The following is a 23,414-nucleotide window of genomic DNA, read 5'->3' on the forward strand; positions in this document are numbered from 1 at the left end:
CTGCGCCCTCTACAGCTAAGATGGTGAACAACAGCTTGACCTGGAGCTGGGCAGCTGTGAGTCGCCAGTGACAGTGTAGGCTGCAGTGGGCGGCCATGAGCTACTGTGAGTGGCTGGCAGCAGGCATGAACTTTCGTGAGCTGCTGTGAGCAGCAGTCCAATGGCTGGTGAGCAACTGCCTCACCCAGGAAGAGCTCAATGATCACAATACCAACATGGGCCAGTGAAAAGACATCCTCCACAACTAGACTGGAGAACCAAAGAACAGCAACTTGTCTGTTCCCATTCCCTGATTCCCCAACACTGTTCCCCTCCCCCAATTCCCCAATGATATTTTTAAATAATAAAAATTTTAAAATTAAAATAACTCAATTAAAATATGGAGAAATATGTTAATAGACTTTTCTCCAAAGAATATACATAAATGGCCAATAAGCACATGAAAAGACATTTAACATTAGTAATTAGGGGTACGCAAATCAAAACCACAATGAAATACCATTCACACACTTAGGATGGCAAAAACCAAAAGGAGAGTAAACAAATGCTGACAGGGATGTGGAGACACTTGAGCCCTCAAGTGATGCTTATAGGATCATATAATGGTGCAGCCAGCCCCTTTGGAAAACAGTTTGGCAGCTTCTTAGTCAAATGTAAAATTGCCCTAGGACCCAGTAATTCCATTCCGAGGCTTATATATCCAAGAGAAATTAAAGTATATGTCCAGAAAAACACTATGTTCATAGTAACATTATTAATAATAGCCAAGCGGAAACGAGCTAAATGTCTATTGACTGATGAATAAATGGTTGGTATGTTCATATAATGTTCATATTCAGCAATGAAAAGGAAAAAACTGTTGATATACCCAACAATGGATGAATCTCAACTGAACTATGCTGAGTGAAAAAAGCTAATTCCAAAAGCATATATACTGTGTATTTCATTCATATAACATTCATGCAATAACAGAGAGGATGACGAAAATATTATAAAATTCGATTGTGGCAATGGCTCTGAAACTAACTTTTTAACTGTACATTTACCAAAAATCAGTGAATTACATACTTAAAGCTGGTGAATTTTATGGCATGTCAATTATACCTCAATAAAGCTTCTAAAAAATTAACCTTTTCATCATGGTGTGAACAAAACGAAGGTTATTTAACAGAAAACAAAGTATGTTTGCGTGTGTATATATTACTGTTCTTTCATCCTTACATTGGTTAAGAGGTTGTCAATGGTAATGGTTACTTATTTTCAAAAGTCTCAAACCTGGCTCCAAGGGTACCAGTCTTCTAAATGGAATGGCTCGACTTCCAAAAGAAAGTCCTGTTGAAATCCTCCTCATTCTTCAAAAGGGCCCATCTTAATGCCCTCTTCCTTATGACAGCCTTCCTGGGCAATAAAGAATCCTTCCTCCACTGAACTTCCAAAGTACTTTCTCTAACCATTCCTGCAGTGTGCACTTTATGGTCTTGCTATGGTGACTTTATGGACTTTTTATCTCTTCCATTAGACCACCAGCACCTAAAAGCTTTAATGCTTATACACAGATGTGTAGCCCCTCCCAACCGATCTTGGGACCAATAATTCCAGGCCTATTCAATGGACATTAGGTAAATTAACTCACACTCATAATTCTGGGAAATGAGAGCAGATCCAGTATATGACATTACATACTGCAAACATAAAACCTTGAATACATCATAAAGCAAGCAGCAAAGCTAAAAACAAAAAATAAGTCTACTTTTTCAGCTCAATGACTTTTCATTGGTTTATGTAAACATCACAATACTCCACTCCAAAGCGTCTGACATCATATTCCCAAAGAAAGTAAAAAAGAAATGATTAAATTGTACTAAATTTGGCAAAAAGGTTTAGGAACCCATCCAGCTATCATGTAAGCAAAGCAATCACTTACCTAGGTGCTTCTTTGGCTCTAGGAAAGGTCTGCATTAAAACAAAACAAAAAAGCTATACATGAATACACAAAACAAAATTACTGTAAAGCATAAATTTAAGTGACTTATACAGTAACCATATATTTTTAAAATAAGCTGAATATTCAACTTTATATGAATAAACTATTGATGGGCAAGGGAGAGTACTTCACCTCTTAATGACGAATGAAATCCCTGCTTTGTTCTCCAAAATCCACTTCAAAGTTGCAAGATCATAGTTCTCGGGGTGTTTAAAGGCAACTCCTTCTGGAAGGCCCTGCACTACCACAGCCGACTGGTCTCGCAGAATCTTCTCATATGGAACAGGCACCACTGTTGATTTGCCTAAAGCTTTCCCTAGGGGTAAGGGACAGGGGTGAGGTGGAAAGAAGATAAACATCAATAAATGATAAGGTTAAAAACCTAAACCATCATCAGTTTATCATGGCTCAATGAATGGCATTCATGCTTTCCTATAATATCTGATTTCAAAACTACTCTGAAATACTATAGGTCCCTTCTCCCAGGTTAGCAAGAGTTCTAAACCTGAAATGGATCTAAAGGACCAAAATGAAAAGTATATAAATATTTATATAAAACAAAACCTACACAAAGGAAAGGAACAATGGCTGATTTCCTGCACTATCCTCTTTCTTCACAATGGTCCCAGCCCAGTATAACACGATCTTTTCATATACTACTCAGCCTCAGAACATGGAAGCCTGACAACGTTCTGGCAATTTCTGGTTAATACTCTCACTGAAAACTTATTAAATAAACAAAAAATTTTAAAAAATGTAAAATCTACATTCATAAATGACTGTACTGTGTCAGGCTGTCGGTGTGTACCACGCAGTGAGACCGCAGATGCTACAAACCTCATTCCTCAGAGCTGAATTTTATCTACAACCTCAGTGTGACCAGTATCCTCCCCCTTTATTCACCACATAATTGGGTTAACAAAAGGTAGTTTTCCGGGGAAACGGCACACATGTCAAAAGTAAACACCTCTTTTTGGGTGATTATGATATGCTGATGCAGGTTCTGTGGTGGGGGATACTGACAGTTGAAGGGCTATGCATGTGGGAAGGTAAGTGTCATATAAGAAATCTCAGTACCTTCCTCTTAAATTTGTTGTGAATCTAAAACTGCTTAAAACAAACAAACAAACAAAACAAAAACAACGGGCAACCGGGTGGCTCAGTTGGTTAGAGCGTGAGCTCTGAATAACAGGGTTGCCGGTTTGATTCCCACATGGGCCAGTGAGATGCACCCAAGCTGAGCTGCCACTGAGCTGCCAACGGGCGACAGGATGGCTCAGCTGGGGAGAGAATGGGCTCTTAACAAGGTTGCCAGTTTGACTCCCGCATGGGATGGTGGGCTGCGCCACCTGCAACTAAACTGAAAATAGCGACTAGACTTGGAGCTGAGCTGCGACCTCCACAACTAAGATTGAAGGACAACAACTTGACTTGGAGCTGATGGGTTCTGGAAAAACACCAATAAAGTTAAAAAAAAATAAAAATAGGGCCGGCCGAGTGGCGCGATGGTTAAGAACTCGCTTGGGACGCCAGAGGGCCCCGGTTCAGATCCCACATATGAGGGCCAGTGACACTGCCCTCTACAGCTAAGATGCTGAACAACAGCTCAACCTGGAGCTGGCCTGCCATGAGTCGCCGGCGACGGCGTGGGCTGCAGTCCCTGTGGCAGTGGATTGCCATGGGCTACCGTGTGTAGCCAGCAGCCAGCATGAGCGGCCGTCCAGAAGCCGGTGACTGATCTGCCTTGCCAGAGAAGAGCGCAATGATGGTGCCAACTTGGGCCAGTGAAGCAACATCCTCCACAACTAGATTGAAGAACAAAAAATGACAGCAACTTGTCTGTTCCCCTTCCCCCAATTCCCCAGCACTGTTCCCATCCCCCCAATTCCCCAATAAAAATCTTAAAAAATAAATAAATAAATAAATAAATAAATAAAAACAGCTCTAATAGCTATATTTATTTCTGGGCTCCTTCAAACTGGAAATAGAAAGTAAAATTTTTCCTAATGTTAACCCAATATTTGGAAATTAGTGCATTCAATTTGTGAGACTGTGTTGTATGATATTAAATCTACCCTTTAGAAAACTCAATTTTATGTTTTTTAGAAAATTCATTGGAGGGGGTGGGGATGAAGGAGAAGGGGAAGGGATGAGACAATACAAATTGGTAACTACAATATGGCCTCAGGGATAGAAAAGACAGACTGGGGAATACAATCAATAATGTTGTATAATATTTTTTAGGGGGCCAGATGGACTCACGTCTTGTTAGGGAGACCACTTCATAGTCGGTGTAGAGGCCTGACCACCACACTGTATTTCTGAACTGATATTGAATAATATTGTATGCCAAATATAATTATATACAAATGTAGTCACGGGATGTGGAGTAGAGTGTGGGAATGGAGTCAATGGAATTGTAATAGATAAGCATGATATGGGAGGGGGGCAATAGATGGGGAAGAGGGGTTGTTTCTGTGTGAAGAGTGAAAAGGATAACTATTGCATTGTTCTGTACACCTGAAACGAACAACAACAACAACAACAAAAATTCAAGTGTATAACCTACCATAGCAAAAGCAGAAATAGTCCTCAACTGTTTTTCTGAGTGTTTCAATCTCTACAGCATCTACACTCATCCGATTCGCCTGAGTTGTAGATTTCATTTTATGCATCTCTGCAGCCTTTTCTTCTTCTTCAACACCTATAAAATAATTAATGATATAAAAGGTCTGTACCCATTATCTTACTATCTGGCTTTTAGTAAGAATATTTTTCCCGGGTTATCACTTTGTGAGGGGTGAAATGTGTAACTATTACATTGTTTTCTACACCTGAAACTAATAATTAATTAAAAAAGAGAAAAGAATATTTTCCCCTATATTCTAACATTTATGATGTATTATATGAAAATAGAAAGGAAAGGAAAGAGGGGACATTTTAAATATAAAAACCTAAAAGATATAAATGACTTGAATGAAAATAACAAGAATGGATGATCATCTCTGAAATAAGTATAACTATAACTGAAAATCCTACAAATTAGCTACGAGTAGTTTTAAGACGAAAAGTTCCCTTAAGAGTAATTTATCAGCTACAAACTTAAATACCGGAAGATTATCACCACAAAAAATATTCTTAGGCTTGCAAAGTCCAACACAATAGCCAATAGACACCTATGGCTACTGAGCACTTAAAATGTGACAGTCCAAATTACAATGTGTTGTAAGTTTGTAATATGCACTGGGTTTTAAATACTACCAAAAAAATATGCAAAATACTCCATTAATAATTTTTTACAGTGAGTACTTGTTGAATGATATTTTAGATGTATCAGGTTAAAATACAAGCACTAAAATGAATTTCACTTCATTCTACTTACTTTTTATCAATGTCATAACTAGAAAATTTTAAATGACATGAGTGATTCACATTATTTCTATTGGATAGTGCTTTTCTAAACCCTGGAAAAAGCTTAGAATTCTCCCCCAAAATTTCAAAAACTGACTTACAAACCTATTGATTAAGCTTCAGATCCCTATCTGCAAAATAATTTATAGAAATATTAGGTACTTAAGAATTCTATTGTATCTAAGCAACCAACACAGCCAGCTTTACTTAAAAAAAAAAAGAATCGGGGCCTGCCGAGTGGCGCATTGGTTAAGAATTGGCTTGGGATGCCAGCTCTGAGCAGCAGGGCCCCGGTTCGGATCCCACATGAGGGTCAGTGATGCTGCGCCCTCTAAGCTAAGATGGTGAACGACAGCTCGACCTGGAGCTGGGCTGCCGTGAGTCTCCAGCGGTGGCGTAGGCTGTGGTGGAGCTGCGGTGGGCTCCCGTAAGCTACCGTGAGTGGCCAGCAGCCGGCGTGAGCGGCCATCCAATGGCCCACAAGCAACTGCCTCACCCGGGAAGTGCACAATGATAATACCAACATGGGCCAGTGAAGCGACATCCTCCACAACTAGACTGAAGAACAAAAGGACAGCAACTTGGCTGTTCCTCTTTCCCGATTTTCCGGCACTGTTCCCCTCCCCCAATCCCAAATAAATCTTTTAAAAAATAAATAATTTAAAAAAAGATTTCTATCCAAAGATTCTTCTCCATGAAATCAAATTATTGGTAATAAAAAGCGCGTTTTCTAATAGGCAGGGGCTACAATTTGCAACTTAGGACAACAATCCCCTACTGCTTAGTTCTAACCGCTGGAGAACCACATAAGCAAGGCAGTATAGGGAACAGGAATATAAACACAGGTGCCAGTGGGAGGTTATAGTATTCGTAGGACAGACAGATGGCAGCTCATAAAAACATAAAGCAACATAATTAGCCACTTAAATACAAACATATCCAAAGCCTTAAAAATTCTCAAAATAGTAAGAAATGGTGAAAACAATTTAATAGACAGGCATACAATGGAGAAGAGAAGATAAGTTTTTTAAAAAGGACTAAAAATTTAATTGGGGGGGAGTGAGGCGGCAGATTGGGGGAGAGCGGTTGTCACTTTGAGGGGTAAAAAGTGTAACTATTGCACTGTGTTGTATAGCTGAAACTAATTTTTAAAAATGTTTATTTCACAAAAAATAAAATAAATAGCAGAGTTCAGAAAAGTAGAAAAAAAAATTTGATCAACCTTATTAAAAGAAAGACCAAATTGTCCTTCCTTGTCTCTACAGAAAATGACATTCATTCATCATGTGAAGAGATGATCAGAATATGCTGCCAAAAATGTAGGGAAGTATATTAGGAGTATGTCAAGCAGTTAATTACTTTTTAAAAAGTGCTAGGTGTTTGTGATACTTATTAGTTTGTGGTACTTTTATCAGCATTAAAAATTTTTGTATTTTGTTGCAATTTCTTTTGTCATTATAAATATGTTCCTATGTAAAAAAAAAATACAATTGAGAATTGAAATTAATGAATTAAGAAATCTATTTTTATTTACCCATGATCTGCTCTATTTATTATGAATTAGACCCAATTTGATAATGGAAATGAAAGCTTAAATCTTAAAGATATATATATATGCCTATCACTATCCCTTTTGTTCTCTTTCCAAGTTTAAGAATACACTGTATCACCGAGTTACTATAAAACCTACTGACAGTGTCAAGTTAAACACAGATACAAAACTGTCATACTGTGAAACGCCATAGTATTAACACCCTACAGTAGACTGGAGGATCACAAAACTCACCGAGGACTCTGACAAGTTGACTCCACTGGGGGAGTCGGGAAGATCTGGTTAATTTCGTGTCAAGCTTACAAAAATGAAATACACACAGAATGACTTGTTTTCAATACACCTAACATCTATCAAGAAAAAAACTGCTTATCTGAATAAGAACTTTTAATCAGCTCAAAATTTCTCTACCTTCTCTACTGTTTCACCAATCCAGAGTAATGCCAAGCAAGGAGCAGAGTACAATAAACATTTACCATTTTCTTAAATTCTTCAATATTTACTCCTACATATTACCACGTCAGTGATTTCTTTGAGCATTTTGAAATGTCTCCATGAACATATGAGAAAGTATTTTTTAGGGCTGGCCGAGTGGCACGATGGTTAAGAACTGGCCTGGGACGCCAGAGGACCCCGGTTTGGATCCCACATATGAGGGCCAGTGACACTGCCCTCTATAGCTAAGATGCTGAACAACAGCTCAACCTGGAGCTGGGCTGCGACGGCGTAGGCTGCATGCAGCCCCTGTGGCAGTGGGTTGCCATGGGCTACCGTATGTAGCCAGCAGCCAGTGTGAGGCCAGCAGCCGCAGTGAGCAGCCGTCCAGAAGCCGGCGACTGATCTGCCTCACCTGGGAAGAGCGCAATGATGGTGCCAACTTGGGCCAGTGAAGCAACGTCCTCCACAACTAGACTGAAGAACAAAAGGACAGCAACTTGTCTGTTCCCCTTCCCCCATTCCCCAGCACTGTTCCCATGCCCCCAATTCCCCAATAAAAATCTTTAAAAAAAAAAAAGTATTTTTAAGTATAAATTCCATTCTGCTTTAGAATAAAATATGTTAAGCATAAATATTTAGATTTAATATTTATAAATACAAAAGATAAAAATACAGTACTTACAGTATTTCACAAAATCTTTCTGAAAATCCTTCCTGGTGTTAACAAAAGCACGTCCTCTCTCAGTTCCGACGACAAACACGTCTGTTTCATACACTGCGATGCAGGCCACTTCTGCCTTGGACTTGGCCAGTTCTTTACACTGAAATACAAACATCAAACCTTATGTGATATACAGATGCAATTTAAAAGCACCGTTTCTGCTTACTGGACGAATAAAGAAATCTTATCACTTAAACTTTCTTAATACATAACCTGAAAACGGATAAAGTTCCTAGTCTCTGGACTTAAGATGTCACGCTTAAAAAGCTCCCCCCCACTTTTTAAGGTACCTCTTTCTAAATAGTTTTTAACCTGACTTTAAACAGAAAAAATAGAATTTATAAGAAAAAAAGGCAGAGATCCTTTGTAATCTGTTATAGGTCAAATTCCCAAGGAACAGACTCAAATTTGCACATGGGCTTACTGGAGAGTACAGGCGAGTACTCGCAGTAATAACCACTGTGGGGTGTGAGGGGAGTGGGATTCCACTGAGAGAGCTCCGGAGAGTTGAAAGCTGATGCACCTGCATAAGGAGAGCTCTGAGCTGGAGCTCTGCAAGGAAGGGAGGACCCTGGGCAAGGGTGCCTATGACACATACAGCAACTGGGGCGATCAGCGCCATCAATCCTAAAGAGGGGTCTGGAAGCCACAGCACAATATCCATTACATAACCCCACCTCCAGCAATATCTCCGCGCGCATACACAACAGGAATCACATTTAGGTGAGTAGACTTTTACTCACCTAAAATATGATTTTCAGTAAGTATATTCCTATGAGATTAAGTATTCATTAAAATCTAAGAGTATAGGGCCGGGCAAATGGCACGTTGGTTAGGAGTTGGCTTGGGACACCAGCTCTGAGCAGCAGGGACCCCGGTTCGGATCTCACATGAAGGCCAGTGACGCTGCACCCTCTACAGCTAAGATGGTGAACAACAGCTCCACCTGGAGCTGGGCTGCCAGTGAGTCGCTGGCAATGCCATAGGCTGCAGTGGGGCTGCAGTGGGCTGTCATACGCTGCCGTGAGTGGCTGGCAGCCAGCATGAGCGGCCAGCGGTGTGAGCTGCCGTGAGCAGCCGTGAGCGGCTGTCTGATGGCCGGTGACCAATCTGCCTCAGGTGGGAAGAGCACAATGATAATCCCAACATGGGCCAGTGAAGCGACGTCCGCCACAACTAGACTGAAGAACCAAAGGACAGCAACTTGTCTGTTCCATTCCCTGATTCCCCAATGCTGTTCTCTCCCCCAATTCCCCAATAAAATCTTTTAAAAAGTAATAATAATCCACTGATCGGTATTAAAATGAGAGTATCGTACCTTAGATATTTTTCTGTAAATCAGCATATCCTTTGCTTATTTTTCTACTATGTTTAGTAACGTTTCCCCACTGATGCATAAAAACACCTCAATGATTTTAGGTATAGAAAAGCTACTTATGGAATTAAATTCACATTTACATATTTTTTCTGATTTTTGGATTTGTCTTAACTATTTTTTATTTTTACTCACCTAGAATTTAACTTGGTATATGATAAACACTTGAAATTTTCCTTTTTTGACCAAATAGCCTATTTTCTCACAGTATCATTTGTTGAAAATACAGGTTTCCTCCATTTGCTTTTGATTTGTACAGTAACTACCTTCTAATTTCTTAGATGCAAAATTACTTGCATAATACTGTTTTAAAATGTTATGTTGAATAAATAATGTTATACCTACTGCAATGATCAGAAATCTTTTAAGCCATAATAGAAAACTTCTACCTAAAGGTGAGCCATCACGTTGTAGTAGACTTTCGTTATGTTGCATTTATATGAGGTACAGTGGCTGCTCACTTGTAACATTATAATTACTAACCTTGTGATAAATGAGATTGCAATCTTGGTGCACTATCCACCCCCTTAGACAACCTGTCATCAAAACCAGTATTTATGAAACATCAAAGCAAGATTCAGGTACTGTCCAAGGATTAGATCAAAGAAATCTCTGGGCAAAGGAAGGATAAAGCGACCTACACACCTGTAATTACACTTTGTAACATACAACTTGGAACATGAGGAGAGCTACTCTTACTCCCGCTGGTGAGGAGCAAATAAAAGCTGAGAATAATAAAGTGACTGCCAAGGTGATAAACTACAAAGGCATTCTAAGGAGGAGAACAGGTCCTAAGTGACCCCATGTTATTTTATGTAGAGATCAGTAATAAAAATATATATAGATTTTAGTATCAACAGAGTAGGATTTAATGTCTAAATTATCATTTAAGGGCCGGCTAAGTGGCACGTTGGTTAAGAGCTGGCTTGGAACGCCAGAGGGCCCCAGTTCGCACCCCACATATGCGGGTCAGTGACACTGCCCTCTACAGCTAAGATGCTGAACAACAGCTCAACCTGGAGCTGGGCTGCTGTGAGTCACCAGTGACAGCACAGGCTGCAGTGAAGCTGCAGTGGGCTGCCATAAGCTACCGTGAGTGGCTAGTAGCTATCGTGAGTGTCCGGCAGTCAGCGTGAGCTGCCAAGAGCAGCCGTGAGCGGCTGTCCAGTGGCTGGCAACCGATCTGCCTCTCCTGGGAAGAGCGCAATGATAATGCCAACATGGGCCAGTAAAGCGACGTCCTCCACAACTAGACTGAAGAACAAAAGGACAGCAACATGTCTGTTCCCTTTCCCCGATTCCCCAACGCTGTTCCCCTCCCCCAGTTCCCCAATAAAAAAATCTTTAAAAAAAATTAAAAATAAAAATAAAAAAATAAAGAGCTAACACATTACCTATTTAGTAAAAGATGACAGAGTAGGGCAACTGTGAATGCACAGCACAATAAAATAAAGAATAGATATAAAATAGTGACTAGGCTCTTATGGCCCAAAATTCTGGTAATGTTCTTTGTACAGATACAAGAAAATACCAGCATAAAACTACAATATACCACCTCATTCTGAGAAAACTCAAATATTACACATAAATTCAAAGTTAATGCTTGCAAAACAAGAAACTGCCTAATAAACAGCGGTTCAAGTCTCGGCCCGAGCTGAGCAGCTGCTGAGCTGCCAACAGGTGGCAGGATGGCTCAGCTAAAATAATAATAATAATAATAAATAAAAAAAATAAAAAAAAGAAACTGTCTAATACTGGTAAGTAAAAAGTTGAAATTAAATGTTACATGTTAAATTAAATGACATTAAATGTTACAATATTAAACATTTAAATTAGTTAAGAATATTCTGAAATATGGTATTAAAATTTGATATTTTTGAAAGTCTAAAACCCATAACTATTATTCAAGCAAAAAATTATTCTTTTTTATTTATTTATTTTTTTTAAGATTTTATTGGGGAATTGGGGGGGAGAGGAACAGCACTGGTGAATCGGGGAAGGGGAACAGACAGGTAGACAAATTGCTGTTTTGTTCTTCAGTCTAGTTGTGGAGGACTTTGCTTCACTGGCCCATGTTGGTATTATCATTGTGCTCTTCCCGGATGAGGCAACTGGTCGCCGGTCATTGGTCGGCTGCTCACAGCGGCTGCTGGCTGCTCACGCTGCTTGCCAGCCACTCACGTAGCTCACGGCAGCCCACTGCAGCCACGCTGCAGCCTACGCCGTCGCCAGCGACTCACAGCAGCCCAGTTCCAGGTTGAGCTGTTGTTCAGCATCTTAGCTGTAGAGGGCGAGCATCACTGGCCCTCAATGTGGGATCCAAACCGCAGCCCTGCTGCTCAGAGCTGGCGCTCCCAAACGAGCTCTTAACCAGCTGAGCCACTCGGCTGGCCCTACAAAAAATTATTCTTATTAAAAGACAAAAAAAACGTGTTTTATAAAAAGGGTCCGGTCAAGTGACTCATTTGGTAAAGAGCTTGCTCAGGAGTGCGAGCTCTGAGCAACAGGGTCGCTGGTTTGATTCCCACATGCGCCAGTGAGCTATGCCGAGCTGAGTTGCCGCTGAGCTGCCAACAGGTGGAAGGATGACTCAGCTGGTGAGTGCACGTGCTCCTAACAACAAGGTTGCCCGTTTGAGATGGTGGGCTGTGCCCACCCACAATTAAAGACTGAACTTGGCATTTTGAGCTGAGCTGCTGCCCAGGTGGCTCAGTGGATAGAGCATGCGCTCTTAACAACGAGGCTGCTGGTTCAACTCCTGCATGAGATGGTGGCTACGCCCACCTGCAACTAACAGCACTTTGAGCTGAGTGGCACAACTGTACTTGGAGCCGAGCTAGCTGCGCCCTCCACAACTAAGATTCAAGGACAACAACCCTGGCTGTTCCCCTTCCCCGAATCCCCAACACTGTTCCTCTCCCCCAATTCCCCAATAAAATTCTGTTTTAAAAAATAAAATAATAAAAACAAAGCAAGCTCATCCACAAGCCCAGTCCCATCCAACCATGGGACGTTTTACAGAACTCACCATGGACTCGAGAGCAGACATGAGGAACGTCACCACCATCCTGCTCTCTGACGACTCCTCATCTTCCACTGGCAGGGTAGACATTGCTACTTGGGCCATGATTCCTGTGCAAGAGAAGAAAGAAGGAAGTGAAACCCAATGTCCAGCTAAGCATAAGCTTATAGCTGTGAGGATCCTCCACAAACTGCCTAATGTATAGTTTTCTTGCATAAGAAAAAAATAAGGCTCAGAAACCAAGTATTATTTACTCAAAACTCCTATCTTTTAATATAGAACATCTTTCCCCTAACTTTCTATCTAATTTTATGTCCATAACTTAGGTCAGCATAACCCCAAAATAAATTCTGTCACCCAGTTAAAATTTCTCCAAGTGAGAGGAAGAGGTGATGCACTTCACAACCTAGCAAGTTGATCATAATTCAACATAGGAAACATGTGAAGTTCCCTTTCTCCCAGGCACACACTGATTATAGAAACAAGTGGGTAAAGCAGGCTGAGGTAGGGTGAAGAGAACGTCTTCTTTCTAACTAAAAAGGAAATAGGTTACAGGACAAGTACCATCTAAGATTCCTTTACAATACAGCATGTTATTCTCTTTCTTTTCTGATACTTTGGATCAGCAAAAAGCCTCAGCTGAATTTCAAGCACTATAAAAATACAACACACAAACATAAAATAGTAAATGTTGGCAAGGATGTGGAAAAACTGGAACCCTGTGCATTGCTGTTAGGAATGGAAAATAGTGCCTCGACTGTAGAAAACCATTTGGCAGTTCCTCAAAATATTTTACAGAATTACCATGATGCAGCAATCCCACCTCTGGGTGTAAACCCCAAAGAACTGAAAACGGGGACCTGAACAGAGATGGTTGCACAGCCATGTTCACTGCAGCACTATTCACAATAGCCAAAACGCAGGAACAACCCAAAAGTCCACTGACAGATGAATGGATAAACAAAATGTGATATATACATACAATATAATTCAGCTTTAACAAGGAATGAAGTTCTGACACCTGCTACAACATAGATGAACCTTGAAAATAGTATTCTAAGTGCAATAAGCCAGACACAAAAGGACAAATACTGTATGACACAACTCACACAAGTTACTATAATAGTCAAATTGACTGAGACAGAAAGCAGAATGGTAGTGGCCAGGGACTAGGGGAAGGGAATAATGGGGTACGGTATTATGTTTAATGTGTACAGAGTTTTAGTTTGCGCTGATGAAAAAGTTATGAAGATCACTAGTGGTGATGGTCACACACAGTGAGAGCACACTTAATGCCAGGGAAAAGTACATTTAAAAATAGTTAAAATGGTAAATTTTGTTATATTTTATCAAAATTAAAAAGCAAAAATATACCACATAAAAACAGTCTAACACAAAATCTAAAGCAAAATTTTTAAAGATTCTAATACTAAAAAATTTTTTCCATCAGTAGTATGCTAATTAGATGCCTACTAAAAGTAATTTCTTTCAATTTAGTTGAATTCTAGTTTTAGCAAGAGATTAAATAATCAAATGAACATAATATGAAAGGATGATTTAAAAATTAAGGACCCGGGCAGGCCAAGTGGCTCGTTGGTTAAGAGTTGGCTTGGGAACCCAAGCTCTGAGTGGAGGGGCCGCTGGTTCGGATCCCACATAAGCCAGTGATGCTGCGCCCTCTATGGCTGAGATGGTGGACGGCAGCTCGACCTGGAGCTGGGCTGTCGTGGGTCACCGGCGACGGAGTAGGCTGCAGTGGGGCTGCAGCGGGCTGCTGTAGGCTGCCGTGAGTGGCCGGCAGCCAGCAAGAGAGGCCGTCCAATGGCCAGCAACCGATCTGCCTCAGCCAGGAAGAGCCCAATGATCACAACACCAACATAGGCCGGTGGGGCGACATCCGCCACAACTAGATTGAGGAGCAGGGGGATGGCAACTTGTCTGTTCCCCTTCCCCGATTCCCCAGCACTGTTCCCTCCCCCAGTTCCCCAAAAAAAAATATTTTTAAAAAAATTAAGGACTGGAAGCATGAATGGGAATTCTAAAAACACACCTAAATAATTTACTGAAGACTTGGGTATCCCTTAACTGAAGCCCCAATATTCCAGAGAACACACAGAGCTGTTGACATAAAAATCATTTTGGCTAAAAATGTACCTAAATCTTTTCTCCTACTATTAAAGAGTATTATCTATTTCCTTAATACTAAAAACTGTGATCTATTTCCCATCTATTACCATGTGAATTAACTGCTAGACTAGGTTTATATTTCAACAAGTAATAAAGTATACATACTTAGGAAATAAAATTTGATAATAAAAACAATTGACACATATCTCCATATATCTCTAAAAAAATAAAGGCAATTTTGTTTCCCAAAACAAGATCTCTATCCTAAATGAAGACAGAATCAGGAAAAGCATCCAGCAAGAGAATGATTAAAATCAAGAAATTCTTTTCCCTAATTCATTTCTCTTGGATGAATAAGTTTAAGTAAATATATATTAAAATGTGGCTCAGTCAAAATGAACAACTAAAGTGTATTATTTTTCCATAATCAGAACATTCACTTAGAATATACAATCATTATATTTCATATTTCTCAATAATCTCACTCTTCCTTTAATTCTTCAGCAAAAGAAAAAGGAGATGTGTTCTCATATTACAAATGCAATGATTGGGCAAGGTCATAGAGCCACTATCAGAGCCAGAACATAACACTAGGACACTTTTCTGCCTACTGCCATTTCCACTCCTCAACTTAATTTGCCATAAATCTGATGATGCCATTCACACTCAACGTTAAGAAACAGGAGACAGATGAGATGCCACTCCGACAGCCCCACAGGCAATGAGAGGTCGTATTTCATTTCCAGAACTTTTCAGGAAGCATCACAGAATTTTTCAAAGGAAAGAACCTTGGCTGTGACTGAATCCAATCAGACTTAATGGGGGAAGAATGTATTTTGTTTGGGGCTTTCTGCTCTCTAGAAATGGGTAAATCTGGATTACAATAGAAATTGGCTGAGCTGTTCTTTGCCAGTCCCACGAGGTCATTTCCCCGCGCAGTCTTTAGTCAGGACTATTCAGGGAACATTCCTGTACCGCTCATTCAGTGACTGCTGCTTCTCCCCTGCCTCCCTTCCAGGAGAAACTGCCTCCCATAACAGTGGTGTTACCAGTGAACACCAGGGGACACACTAGGCCAAGTGAGCATACAGCATGAGAAGCTTGCGGCCCTGGTCCTCACAGAAACAGCAGCCCAGACAGCCAGGGTGTGGGCTGCCCAGACCACTACCACATCTGTTCCCCCAATGGGCTGCACCCAGGCTCCTCTGCTATGAACAGAGAAAGACACTACACATCAACCACTTGCCATGCATGTACCTTTCACCTCTGACCTTTTATGAACCCCCTCATTTTAAAATAAGAGTTGGATAGATAAAAAAGAAACATCTCTTGAATATACCTATGATGCTTTATTGGTCACCTTTTTAATATTGACAATGACCCTGTAAGGGAGAAAGAGTAAGAGCAGAAAAGCAAAACGGAAGTATCCAGAGAGCCCAGAAGCAAGATCTTTGAAAGAGACAGTGTTCCATAAGCCACTGGAGCAGGACCAATGCAGTCTTTTTAAGGTTTAAATGGGTATTGGGGTGGGTGTGTGTGTGTGTGTGTGTGTGTGTGTGTGTGTGTGTGAGAGAGAGAGACTAGAAATGAACAACAAAAAAACCCAACAGGATATGATCAGTCCTATTGTGTCAAAACTCAGAAGTCTCCTAATAAAAGAGGCCATGCCATGAAACAAAAAATTTAAAGCAACTGAAACGGGACAGTTAGCTCTATAATAATAATGAATGCAAACAGGCATAATTTGTCCTTCTAAACTTCATTAGTAATAGTTCTTTGGAACAAAAAGAAAAATGACCAAAATGACCATGTATTCCATAAAACATTAAATACAAAAAGGAGAAAGTATCCCTTTGAATAATTTAAATATAGAAATGGAAGAAAAACTGAACTGAGACAATTCATAGGGTAAACCCAAGTTAGACAACAGAGCGACTTTGGTTTCTGGATTTGTAACATCTCGTACTTGCTCCCTCCGCCACTGTGTCTCTGATGCTGTCTTGGTAAAGGACAGGTGGGCTGGGGAGAACAGGTGGTTTCTTTCTAAGGCAATCATCCAAGGCCAAAAAGCAGAGGTCAAGGAACAACAGGGTGTCCCTCTAGATAATAGCTGCATGTCGCCATTTAAATCTAAATTAATTAAGATTAAACAAAATTTAAAATTCAGTTCCTGAGGGCCAGCTGAGAGGAGCATTGGTTAAGAGCTGGCTTGGGACCCCAGCTCTGAGCAGCAGGGCCCCGGTGTGGATCCCACATGGGGGCCAGTGACACTGCCCTCCACAGCTAAGATGGTGAACAACAGCTCAACCTGGAGCTGGGATGCCGTGAATCGCCGGCGACAGCTTAGGCTGCAGCCCCTGCTGCAACGGGCTGCCATAAGCTACCGTGTGTGGCCGGCAGCCAGCGTGAGCAGCCAGCAGCCGATGTGCGCTGCCAAGCCACCGTGAGCGGTCGTCCAGAGGCCGGCGACCAATCTGCCTCACCCAGGAACAGCGCAATGATAATACCAACATTGGCCAGTGAAGCAACGTTCTCCACAACTAGACTGAAGAATGAAACGACAGCAACTTGTCTGTTCCCCTTCCCCTGATTCCCCAGCGCTGTTCCCCTCCCTCAATTCCCCAATAAAATCTTAAAAAAAAAAAATGTTGAGTTTCTTTGCTTACTAAAGAAATACTTTTCATAATTTTTGTATTTCTTCTTGGGTGACTCATCATCTACTCAGGTACTACGCCCATTACTACACTGATGTCTTATAATGACTACATATTTGCATAAAGTCAATAATTCTTAATCCCAGTCCTTCTTTTAATCTTGATAATTATTATATGAATGTAGGCCCTTAGTTATTCAGCTTTTGTATGTTTATTTTTAATTCTGTATTTTTAAATGTATTATTTCTGTTTCAATTTAAATTTTATTTTGGGGCCGACCAAGTGGCGCGTTGGTTAAGAGCTGGCTTGGGATGCCAGAGGGCCCCGGTTCGGATCCCACATATGAGGGCCAGTGACACTGCCCTCTACAACTAAGATGCTGAACAACAGCTCAACCTGGAGCTGGGCTGCCATGAGTCGCCGGCGACGGCGTAGGCTGCAGCCCCTGTGGCAGTGGGTTGCCATGGGCTACCGTGTGTAGCCAGCAGCCAGCATGAGCGGCCAGCAGCCGCAGTGAGCGGCCGTCCAGAAGCCGGCGACTGATCTGCCTCGCCAGGGAAGAGCGCAATGATGGTGCCAACTTGGGCCAGTGAAGCAACGTCCTCCACAACTAGACTGAAGAACAAAATGACAGCAACTTGTCTGTTCCCCTTCCCCCAATTCCCCAGCGCTGTTCCCATCCGCCAATTCCCCAATAAAAATCTTTTTTAAAAAAATAAAATAAAAAATAAATTTTATTTTGATTTAACCACATGTTCATCCTTTAGTGCATCTTTCTCCTTCTGCTTGAATTTAATCCCTTAGAATGTATTCCTCATGGCAAACTGTTGTTTGCTAAAATTTCCTTTATTTTTGAAAGGTATTTTCACTGAAATAGAAATCAAGGTTGACAATTACTTTCTTTCAGCACAGTGAGGCTATTTCATTACCTTTTGGCTTCCATTGTTGCAATTCAGAAGTCATCTATAGTCTCTTGAAAGTAATCTCCATTCCCACCCCTGCTGTTTTTAAGATGTTTTCTTAGTCTTTGGTTTTCTACAGTTTTACTATGTGTCTAGATGTGGATTTCTTTTCATCCACCATGTTTGTCATTCACTGGGCTTCTTGACTAAGGATTGCCATCCTTCAGTTATGGCAAATTCTCAGCTATTATCTCTTCAGTACTGTCTCACCCCACTCACTTATCTCCTATCCTACTGAGACTCATATTAAATGTATGTTAGTCCTTAAATAACTCTTACCCTCTTGCATATTTTTCTCATGTTTTTCTCTCTGAACTAAACTCTATTCTACTTATCTTCCATTTCACTAATTTCTTCTTCCTCTGTGCTTATTCTGTTAATAAGCACAGAATTGGGTTTTTATTTTGTTTGTAATTTTCATATCTAGAATTTCTATGTATTGCTGTCACATTTTATAATTTCCTACTCCTTGAAGATTTTCAAGGTTGACATTTCTATTTTTTTTTCGCTGAGCCATCCTGCCACCTGTTGGCAGCTCCGCTGCAGCTCAGCTCAGGCCAGGAATCGAATCGCTGTTTGCTCAGAGCTCGCACTCTTGAGTGAGCTCTTAACCAACTGAACCACTCGGCCAGCCCTTTTGACATATTTCTTTAAACATAAGAAGATAATTGTTTTATCGTTTCTGGTAATTCAAAAATCTCAAGTTTTTGCAGGTGTTATTTCTGTTGGTTCTTGCTCATAATCTTGGTATTTGATACCATGAATGCTTTATTATCTTTTACTGTATCCTGGTAACTTTATATTAAAAAATTATTTTAGGGGTGGCTAGTTAGCTCAGGTGGTTAGGGCGCAGGTTCATAACACTAAGGTTGCCAGTTCAATTCTCACATGAGCCACTGAGTTGCACCCTCCACAACTAGACTGAAACAACTACTGATGGGTCCTGGAAAAACACATGGTTCCCCAATTAAAAAAAAGGAAAGAAAAATTTAAACTTGAGGCCTACGATGAAAGCAGCTTCCTCCAGGCATCTGGGAATACTACCTACCTGGAGTCACCATAATCCCAATTCAAGAATTCAGGTTCCTTGGACCACCTGGGAGATGTTAACCCAGACCACAAATAGGGATGTAGGCTGGTTTGCATCTCAATCACCCTTATCCAATTTGCAATCTCAGCTTACTGAACAGAAGGGTCTCCCATTTGACCCCTAAATTTCGTGCACCTTCTGGACTTTGATTTCTGATCCTCTCATCTCACTCAGTTTTCAAAACTCAAGTTCATGTGGTGAAATTGGCAAATGCCCTCAGGACAAAGGTGATTCTGACTTCTGCGATTTGAGTTCCATTTTCCTTTTAATATTAAGGCTTTTCGCATTACCCTTTCAAAATTCCTTTCAATCTTATCAACTTTTTTTTTGGTATTTTTATAAAAATTTTGCTTTATAATCTTAGAACATTCTTATTAGTTCCACCAACTCCAGGTACCACACCTTACAACATTCTTTACTTTCAATGACAACTCTTATGGGCCGGCTGAATGGTGTGTTGGTTAAGAGTTGGCTTGGGACGCCAGCTCTGAGCAGCAGGGCCCCGGTTTGGATCCCACACCCGGGCCAGTGACGCTACACCCTCTACAGCTAAGATGTTGAACAACAGCTCGACCTGGAGCTGGGCTGCCGTGAGTCACTGGCGACAGCATAGGCTGCAGCGAGGCTGGCCAGCAGCAGGCGTGAGCTTTTGTGAGCTGCTGTGAACGGCCTTCCAATGGCCGGCAACCAACTGCCTCACCCAGGAAGAGCACAATGATAATACCAACATGGGCCAGTGAAGCAATGTCCTCCACAACTAGTCTGAAGACCAAAGGACAGAAATGTGTCTGTTCCCCTTCTCCGATTCCCCAACGCTGTTCCCCTCCCTCAATTCCCCAATAAAATCTTTAAAAATAAAAACAACAACTTATGAATTAGCCAGAACTACTAGATTAGAAGGCTACAAATTCGCAATTCAAGCCACCTCAAGTAAAGGGAATTTTTATGGTGTGTTTTTTTTTAATTTTTTAGTCTAAAGGTTGCACAGACTCCACACACAGCTAGATCCAGGAACATAAGGCATGTTATTTTGAGCTCTCTCTATTCTCTCCATGTGGGCCTGCCTTACTTCTTCAGCAGATGGGTTTGCTTCTTCTCTAAAACAGAGATGACAGCCGCATGCATCTTTAGGTTTACCACACACCTATACTGAACTGTAACCCAGAGGCAACAGAGACAATCATGTCTTCCTGCTACTGTTTGTACAGAAGTTCTAGGGGTTTGTGTCACAAGCTTATTCTACCTCAAGCCCAATTACTGGGACTAGTCATAAAATGATTACCTGGGATACAATGTGACTAGCAGTGTAGCTAGAACCACATGGAATAGGAAGGTGTGCAGCGACTCAAAAGGCAAAGCAGGACACTGTTATCAAGAGAAAAAGGATGGGGCCGGCCAAGTGGCTCGTTGGTTAAGAGTTGGCTTGGGATGCTAGCTCTGGGCAGCAGGGCCCCAGTTCGGATCACACGTGAGGGCCAGTGACGCTGCGCTCTCTACAGCTAAAATGGTGAACAACAGCTTGACCTGGAGCTGGGCTGCCCTGAGTCGCCAGTGATGGCATAGGCTGCAGTGAAGCTGCAGTGGACTGCCATAAGCTACCGTGAGTGGCTGGCAGCCAGCGTGAGCTGCCAAGAGCCGCCATGATGGCCGTCCAGTGGCTGGCAAGCGACTGCCTCACCCGGGAAGAACGCAATGATAATACCAACATGGGCCAGTAAAGCGACATCCTCCACAACTAAAGAACAAAAGGACAGCAACTTGTCTGTTCCCCTTTCCCGATTCCCCAATGCTGTTCCCCTCCAATTCCCCAATAAAATCTTAAAAAAAAAAAACAACAAGAGAAAAAGGGATGAAAAAGTATACTACCAACACAAAACATTAACATCCACCTGAGTACTATATCTTCTTTTCCATTTTTTTCAATTTAATTCTTCCATTCGGTGTGTTTCTTTTATCTTTTGTGTCCCTGATTTAATTTTAATTCGCCTTCATGAGTTTCAAATATGAACTAATTGGACTGTTCCTGTTTGATTTCCTTATCTTTTATCCTAGTCAGTTGGCTATTGTTTAATAGATGCGATGGTCTTCTTTTATCTCTCTGAAAACAGACTCCAGCCATTCTTTAAAATCTTCTTGTGTTTCTTGTTGGAGATCCATTTCAGGGATTAAGTTTATCTGTGTCCTTACTGTTCTGATCTGTTCTACCTCAAAATATGCCAATAATTAAATCCATATAAATTTTTTCACTTGACAATATTTCTGTTTTTAATTTACTGATCCTCCTGTTAATGCAAAATAAAAATTATAGTTTGTCAGAGAGCTCTTAAAGATTTTCACACACGCCATCATCACTCTAACAAAAAAAAAATTAATGTTCTTAATATTTTTTATTATGCTGATCCCTAAAATATTACTAAATTTTCAACATATTTCCACTTCACATTAAGCTTCAGATCAGACTGGTGAGAGGAGGAAGTACCATAACCCTAATCTTGTTTTTTTATTACATTCATGCACTCTTTCATTTTTGTGCTATTATGTTATTTTCAATAAATATCTTTCTATTTCAATCTTACAACATACAATCTTAGATCAAGAAGAAAATTCAAGATATTTTAGTGTAACCTCTTTGTTCTATTATTTTATAAATAAGAAACCCATCCCAGAAAGATTAGCCATTTTGCTAAGGTCATACAGTTAATTTTATAACAAGGGACTAGAATCCATATCTCCAAATTCCAAAGTTAGCTCTTTCATGCACGCTAATAATAATAAAAGAAAAGCAGGTTAAAAAAAGAACCCAAAGTAAATAATTATATTGTGATCAGAACTGTAACACTAGGCCATCTTTATGAGGCAGTAAATTAACTGCCACTCATCATAAACTAAAGCAAAACTGTATCTTTTTTTTGTCCATGAAGTAAAGATTACGGGTGACATTAAGGAGTAGTTTATATATCAACATCAGTCACATTCTACAAAGAAAATAAAGGACTTGCTTCAAAGAAAAACATGAATGTGTTACACAACAATTGTCTAGATGAACGCATAACTTATGTCACAACACACTGCTAACAGGCACTATCAGGCAAACATACCACCTTTAAGAGTGGTGATAAACAGCCATGAGAGTTGAGTTTAAACAAGTTTAACTTAGTAAAACTTAAAATCCAAGACCCAAGACCCACTCTCAACTAAGAGGAAGTGAATTTAAACTGATCAAGGCACCAGAATAATTTTCTTTTCTTGTGAAAAAAACTTATGTTCACAATTTTCTGCAGACTGCTAAGGTTATCTCAGTTATTTTTACTTCCAATAAGCAATTAAGATTTACCCTGTACATTTACTTAAGTATAGTGAAATAAAGTTCAAGATTGCAAAGATCAGTAACTTTCCTAACTCAATGTTTCACACTAGTGCCGTAATCACTAAACGACAGATATGTGGATCAATTAAAACTGACAGTCTTCAAAACGACCTAAAATACCTACCAATAGGATACTATCCATGGAAGGCTACAGAAGTATTATATTAAGGACAGGTAATGGTATTCAATTCTATAATTATTCACAGGCTGAAAGGGAGGGTGGGGGGTGTTGGGAATACTTTCACCAGGAATATCTTCTATCCAAATTTAAGTTTTGACCTCTATTCCAAAAATTACAGTGTGATTTCCTGTGCTGTGGATGTTCCCTTTCTGGGCCAGATTTTAAGATAAGCTCTCTCTTAGTCTTCCCGTTGTCTCCATTTTTTGAGATCTAGTCTCAGGTTATTTTTTGTATATGAAGTAAAACTCAAATTTACCAATTCATTTTATTAAGAACCAGTATAAGCCAAGTTTCAACAAAATTAATGACTAAAAGCATCATCATAATCTTAAATATATACAGTAACAGAAACATCTTGTGAGAAGTATAAAATAACTTCAAGTATCACGTAATTCTAATGGAAAATGGGATCTCAAACTTTTAAAATATGTACTTATTTATACAAGAAATTTCTTCAAAATCATTAAGAAAAAGTTAAAGGGCCGGCCGAGTGGCGCAATGGTTAAGAACTCGCTTGGGATGCCAGAGGG

At 40.4% G+C, this 23,414-nt stretch overlaps 1 protein-coding gene across 3 annotated transcripts in view; it reads right to left on the reverse strand.

The window, feature by feature from the left end:
• The window catches only part of GTF2I (general transcription factor IIi), a 141,881-nt gene that overhangs the window by 99,402 nt on the left and 19,065 nt on the right, over positions 1 to 23,414 (reverse strand). For all 3 annotated transcript variants that reach the window (XM_019646885.1, XM_019646887.1, XM_019646886.1), the window contains exons 2-6: positions 12,510 to 12,613; positions 8,068 to 8,206; positions 4,554 to 4,688; positions 2,117 to 2,300; positions 1,925 to 1,953 (exon numbers count right to left, since the gene is read on the reverse strand). In XM_019646885.1, the coding sequence (XP_019502430.1) occupies positions 1,925 to 1,953; positions 2,117 to 2,300; positions 4,554 to 4,688; positions 8,068 to 8,206; positions 12,510 to 12,608 (586 nt within the window). In that variant the 5' untranslated portion in view covers positions 12,609 to 12,613. The remainder of the gene's footprint in view (positions 1 to 1,924; positions 1,954 to 2,116; positions 2,301 to 4,553; positions 4,689 to 8,067; positions 8,207 to 12,509; positions 12,614 to 23,414) is intronic.

Source organism: Hipposideros armiger, unplaced genomic scaffold (assembly GCF_001890085.2).
Source record: "Hipposideros armiger isolate ML-2016 unplaced genomic scaffold, ASM189008v1 scaffold_107, whole genome shotgun sequence".
NCBI classification, from domain to species: domain Eukaryota; kingdom Metazoa; phylum Chordata; class Mammalia; order Chiroptera; family Hipposideridae; genus Hipposideros; species Hipposideros armiger.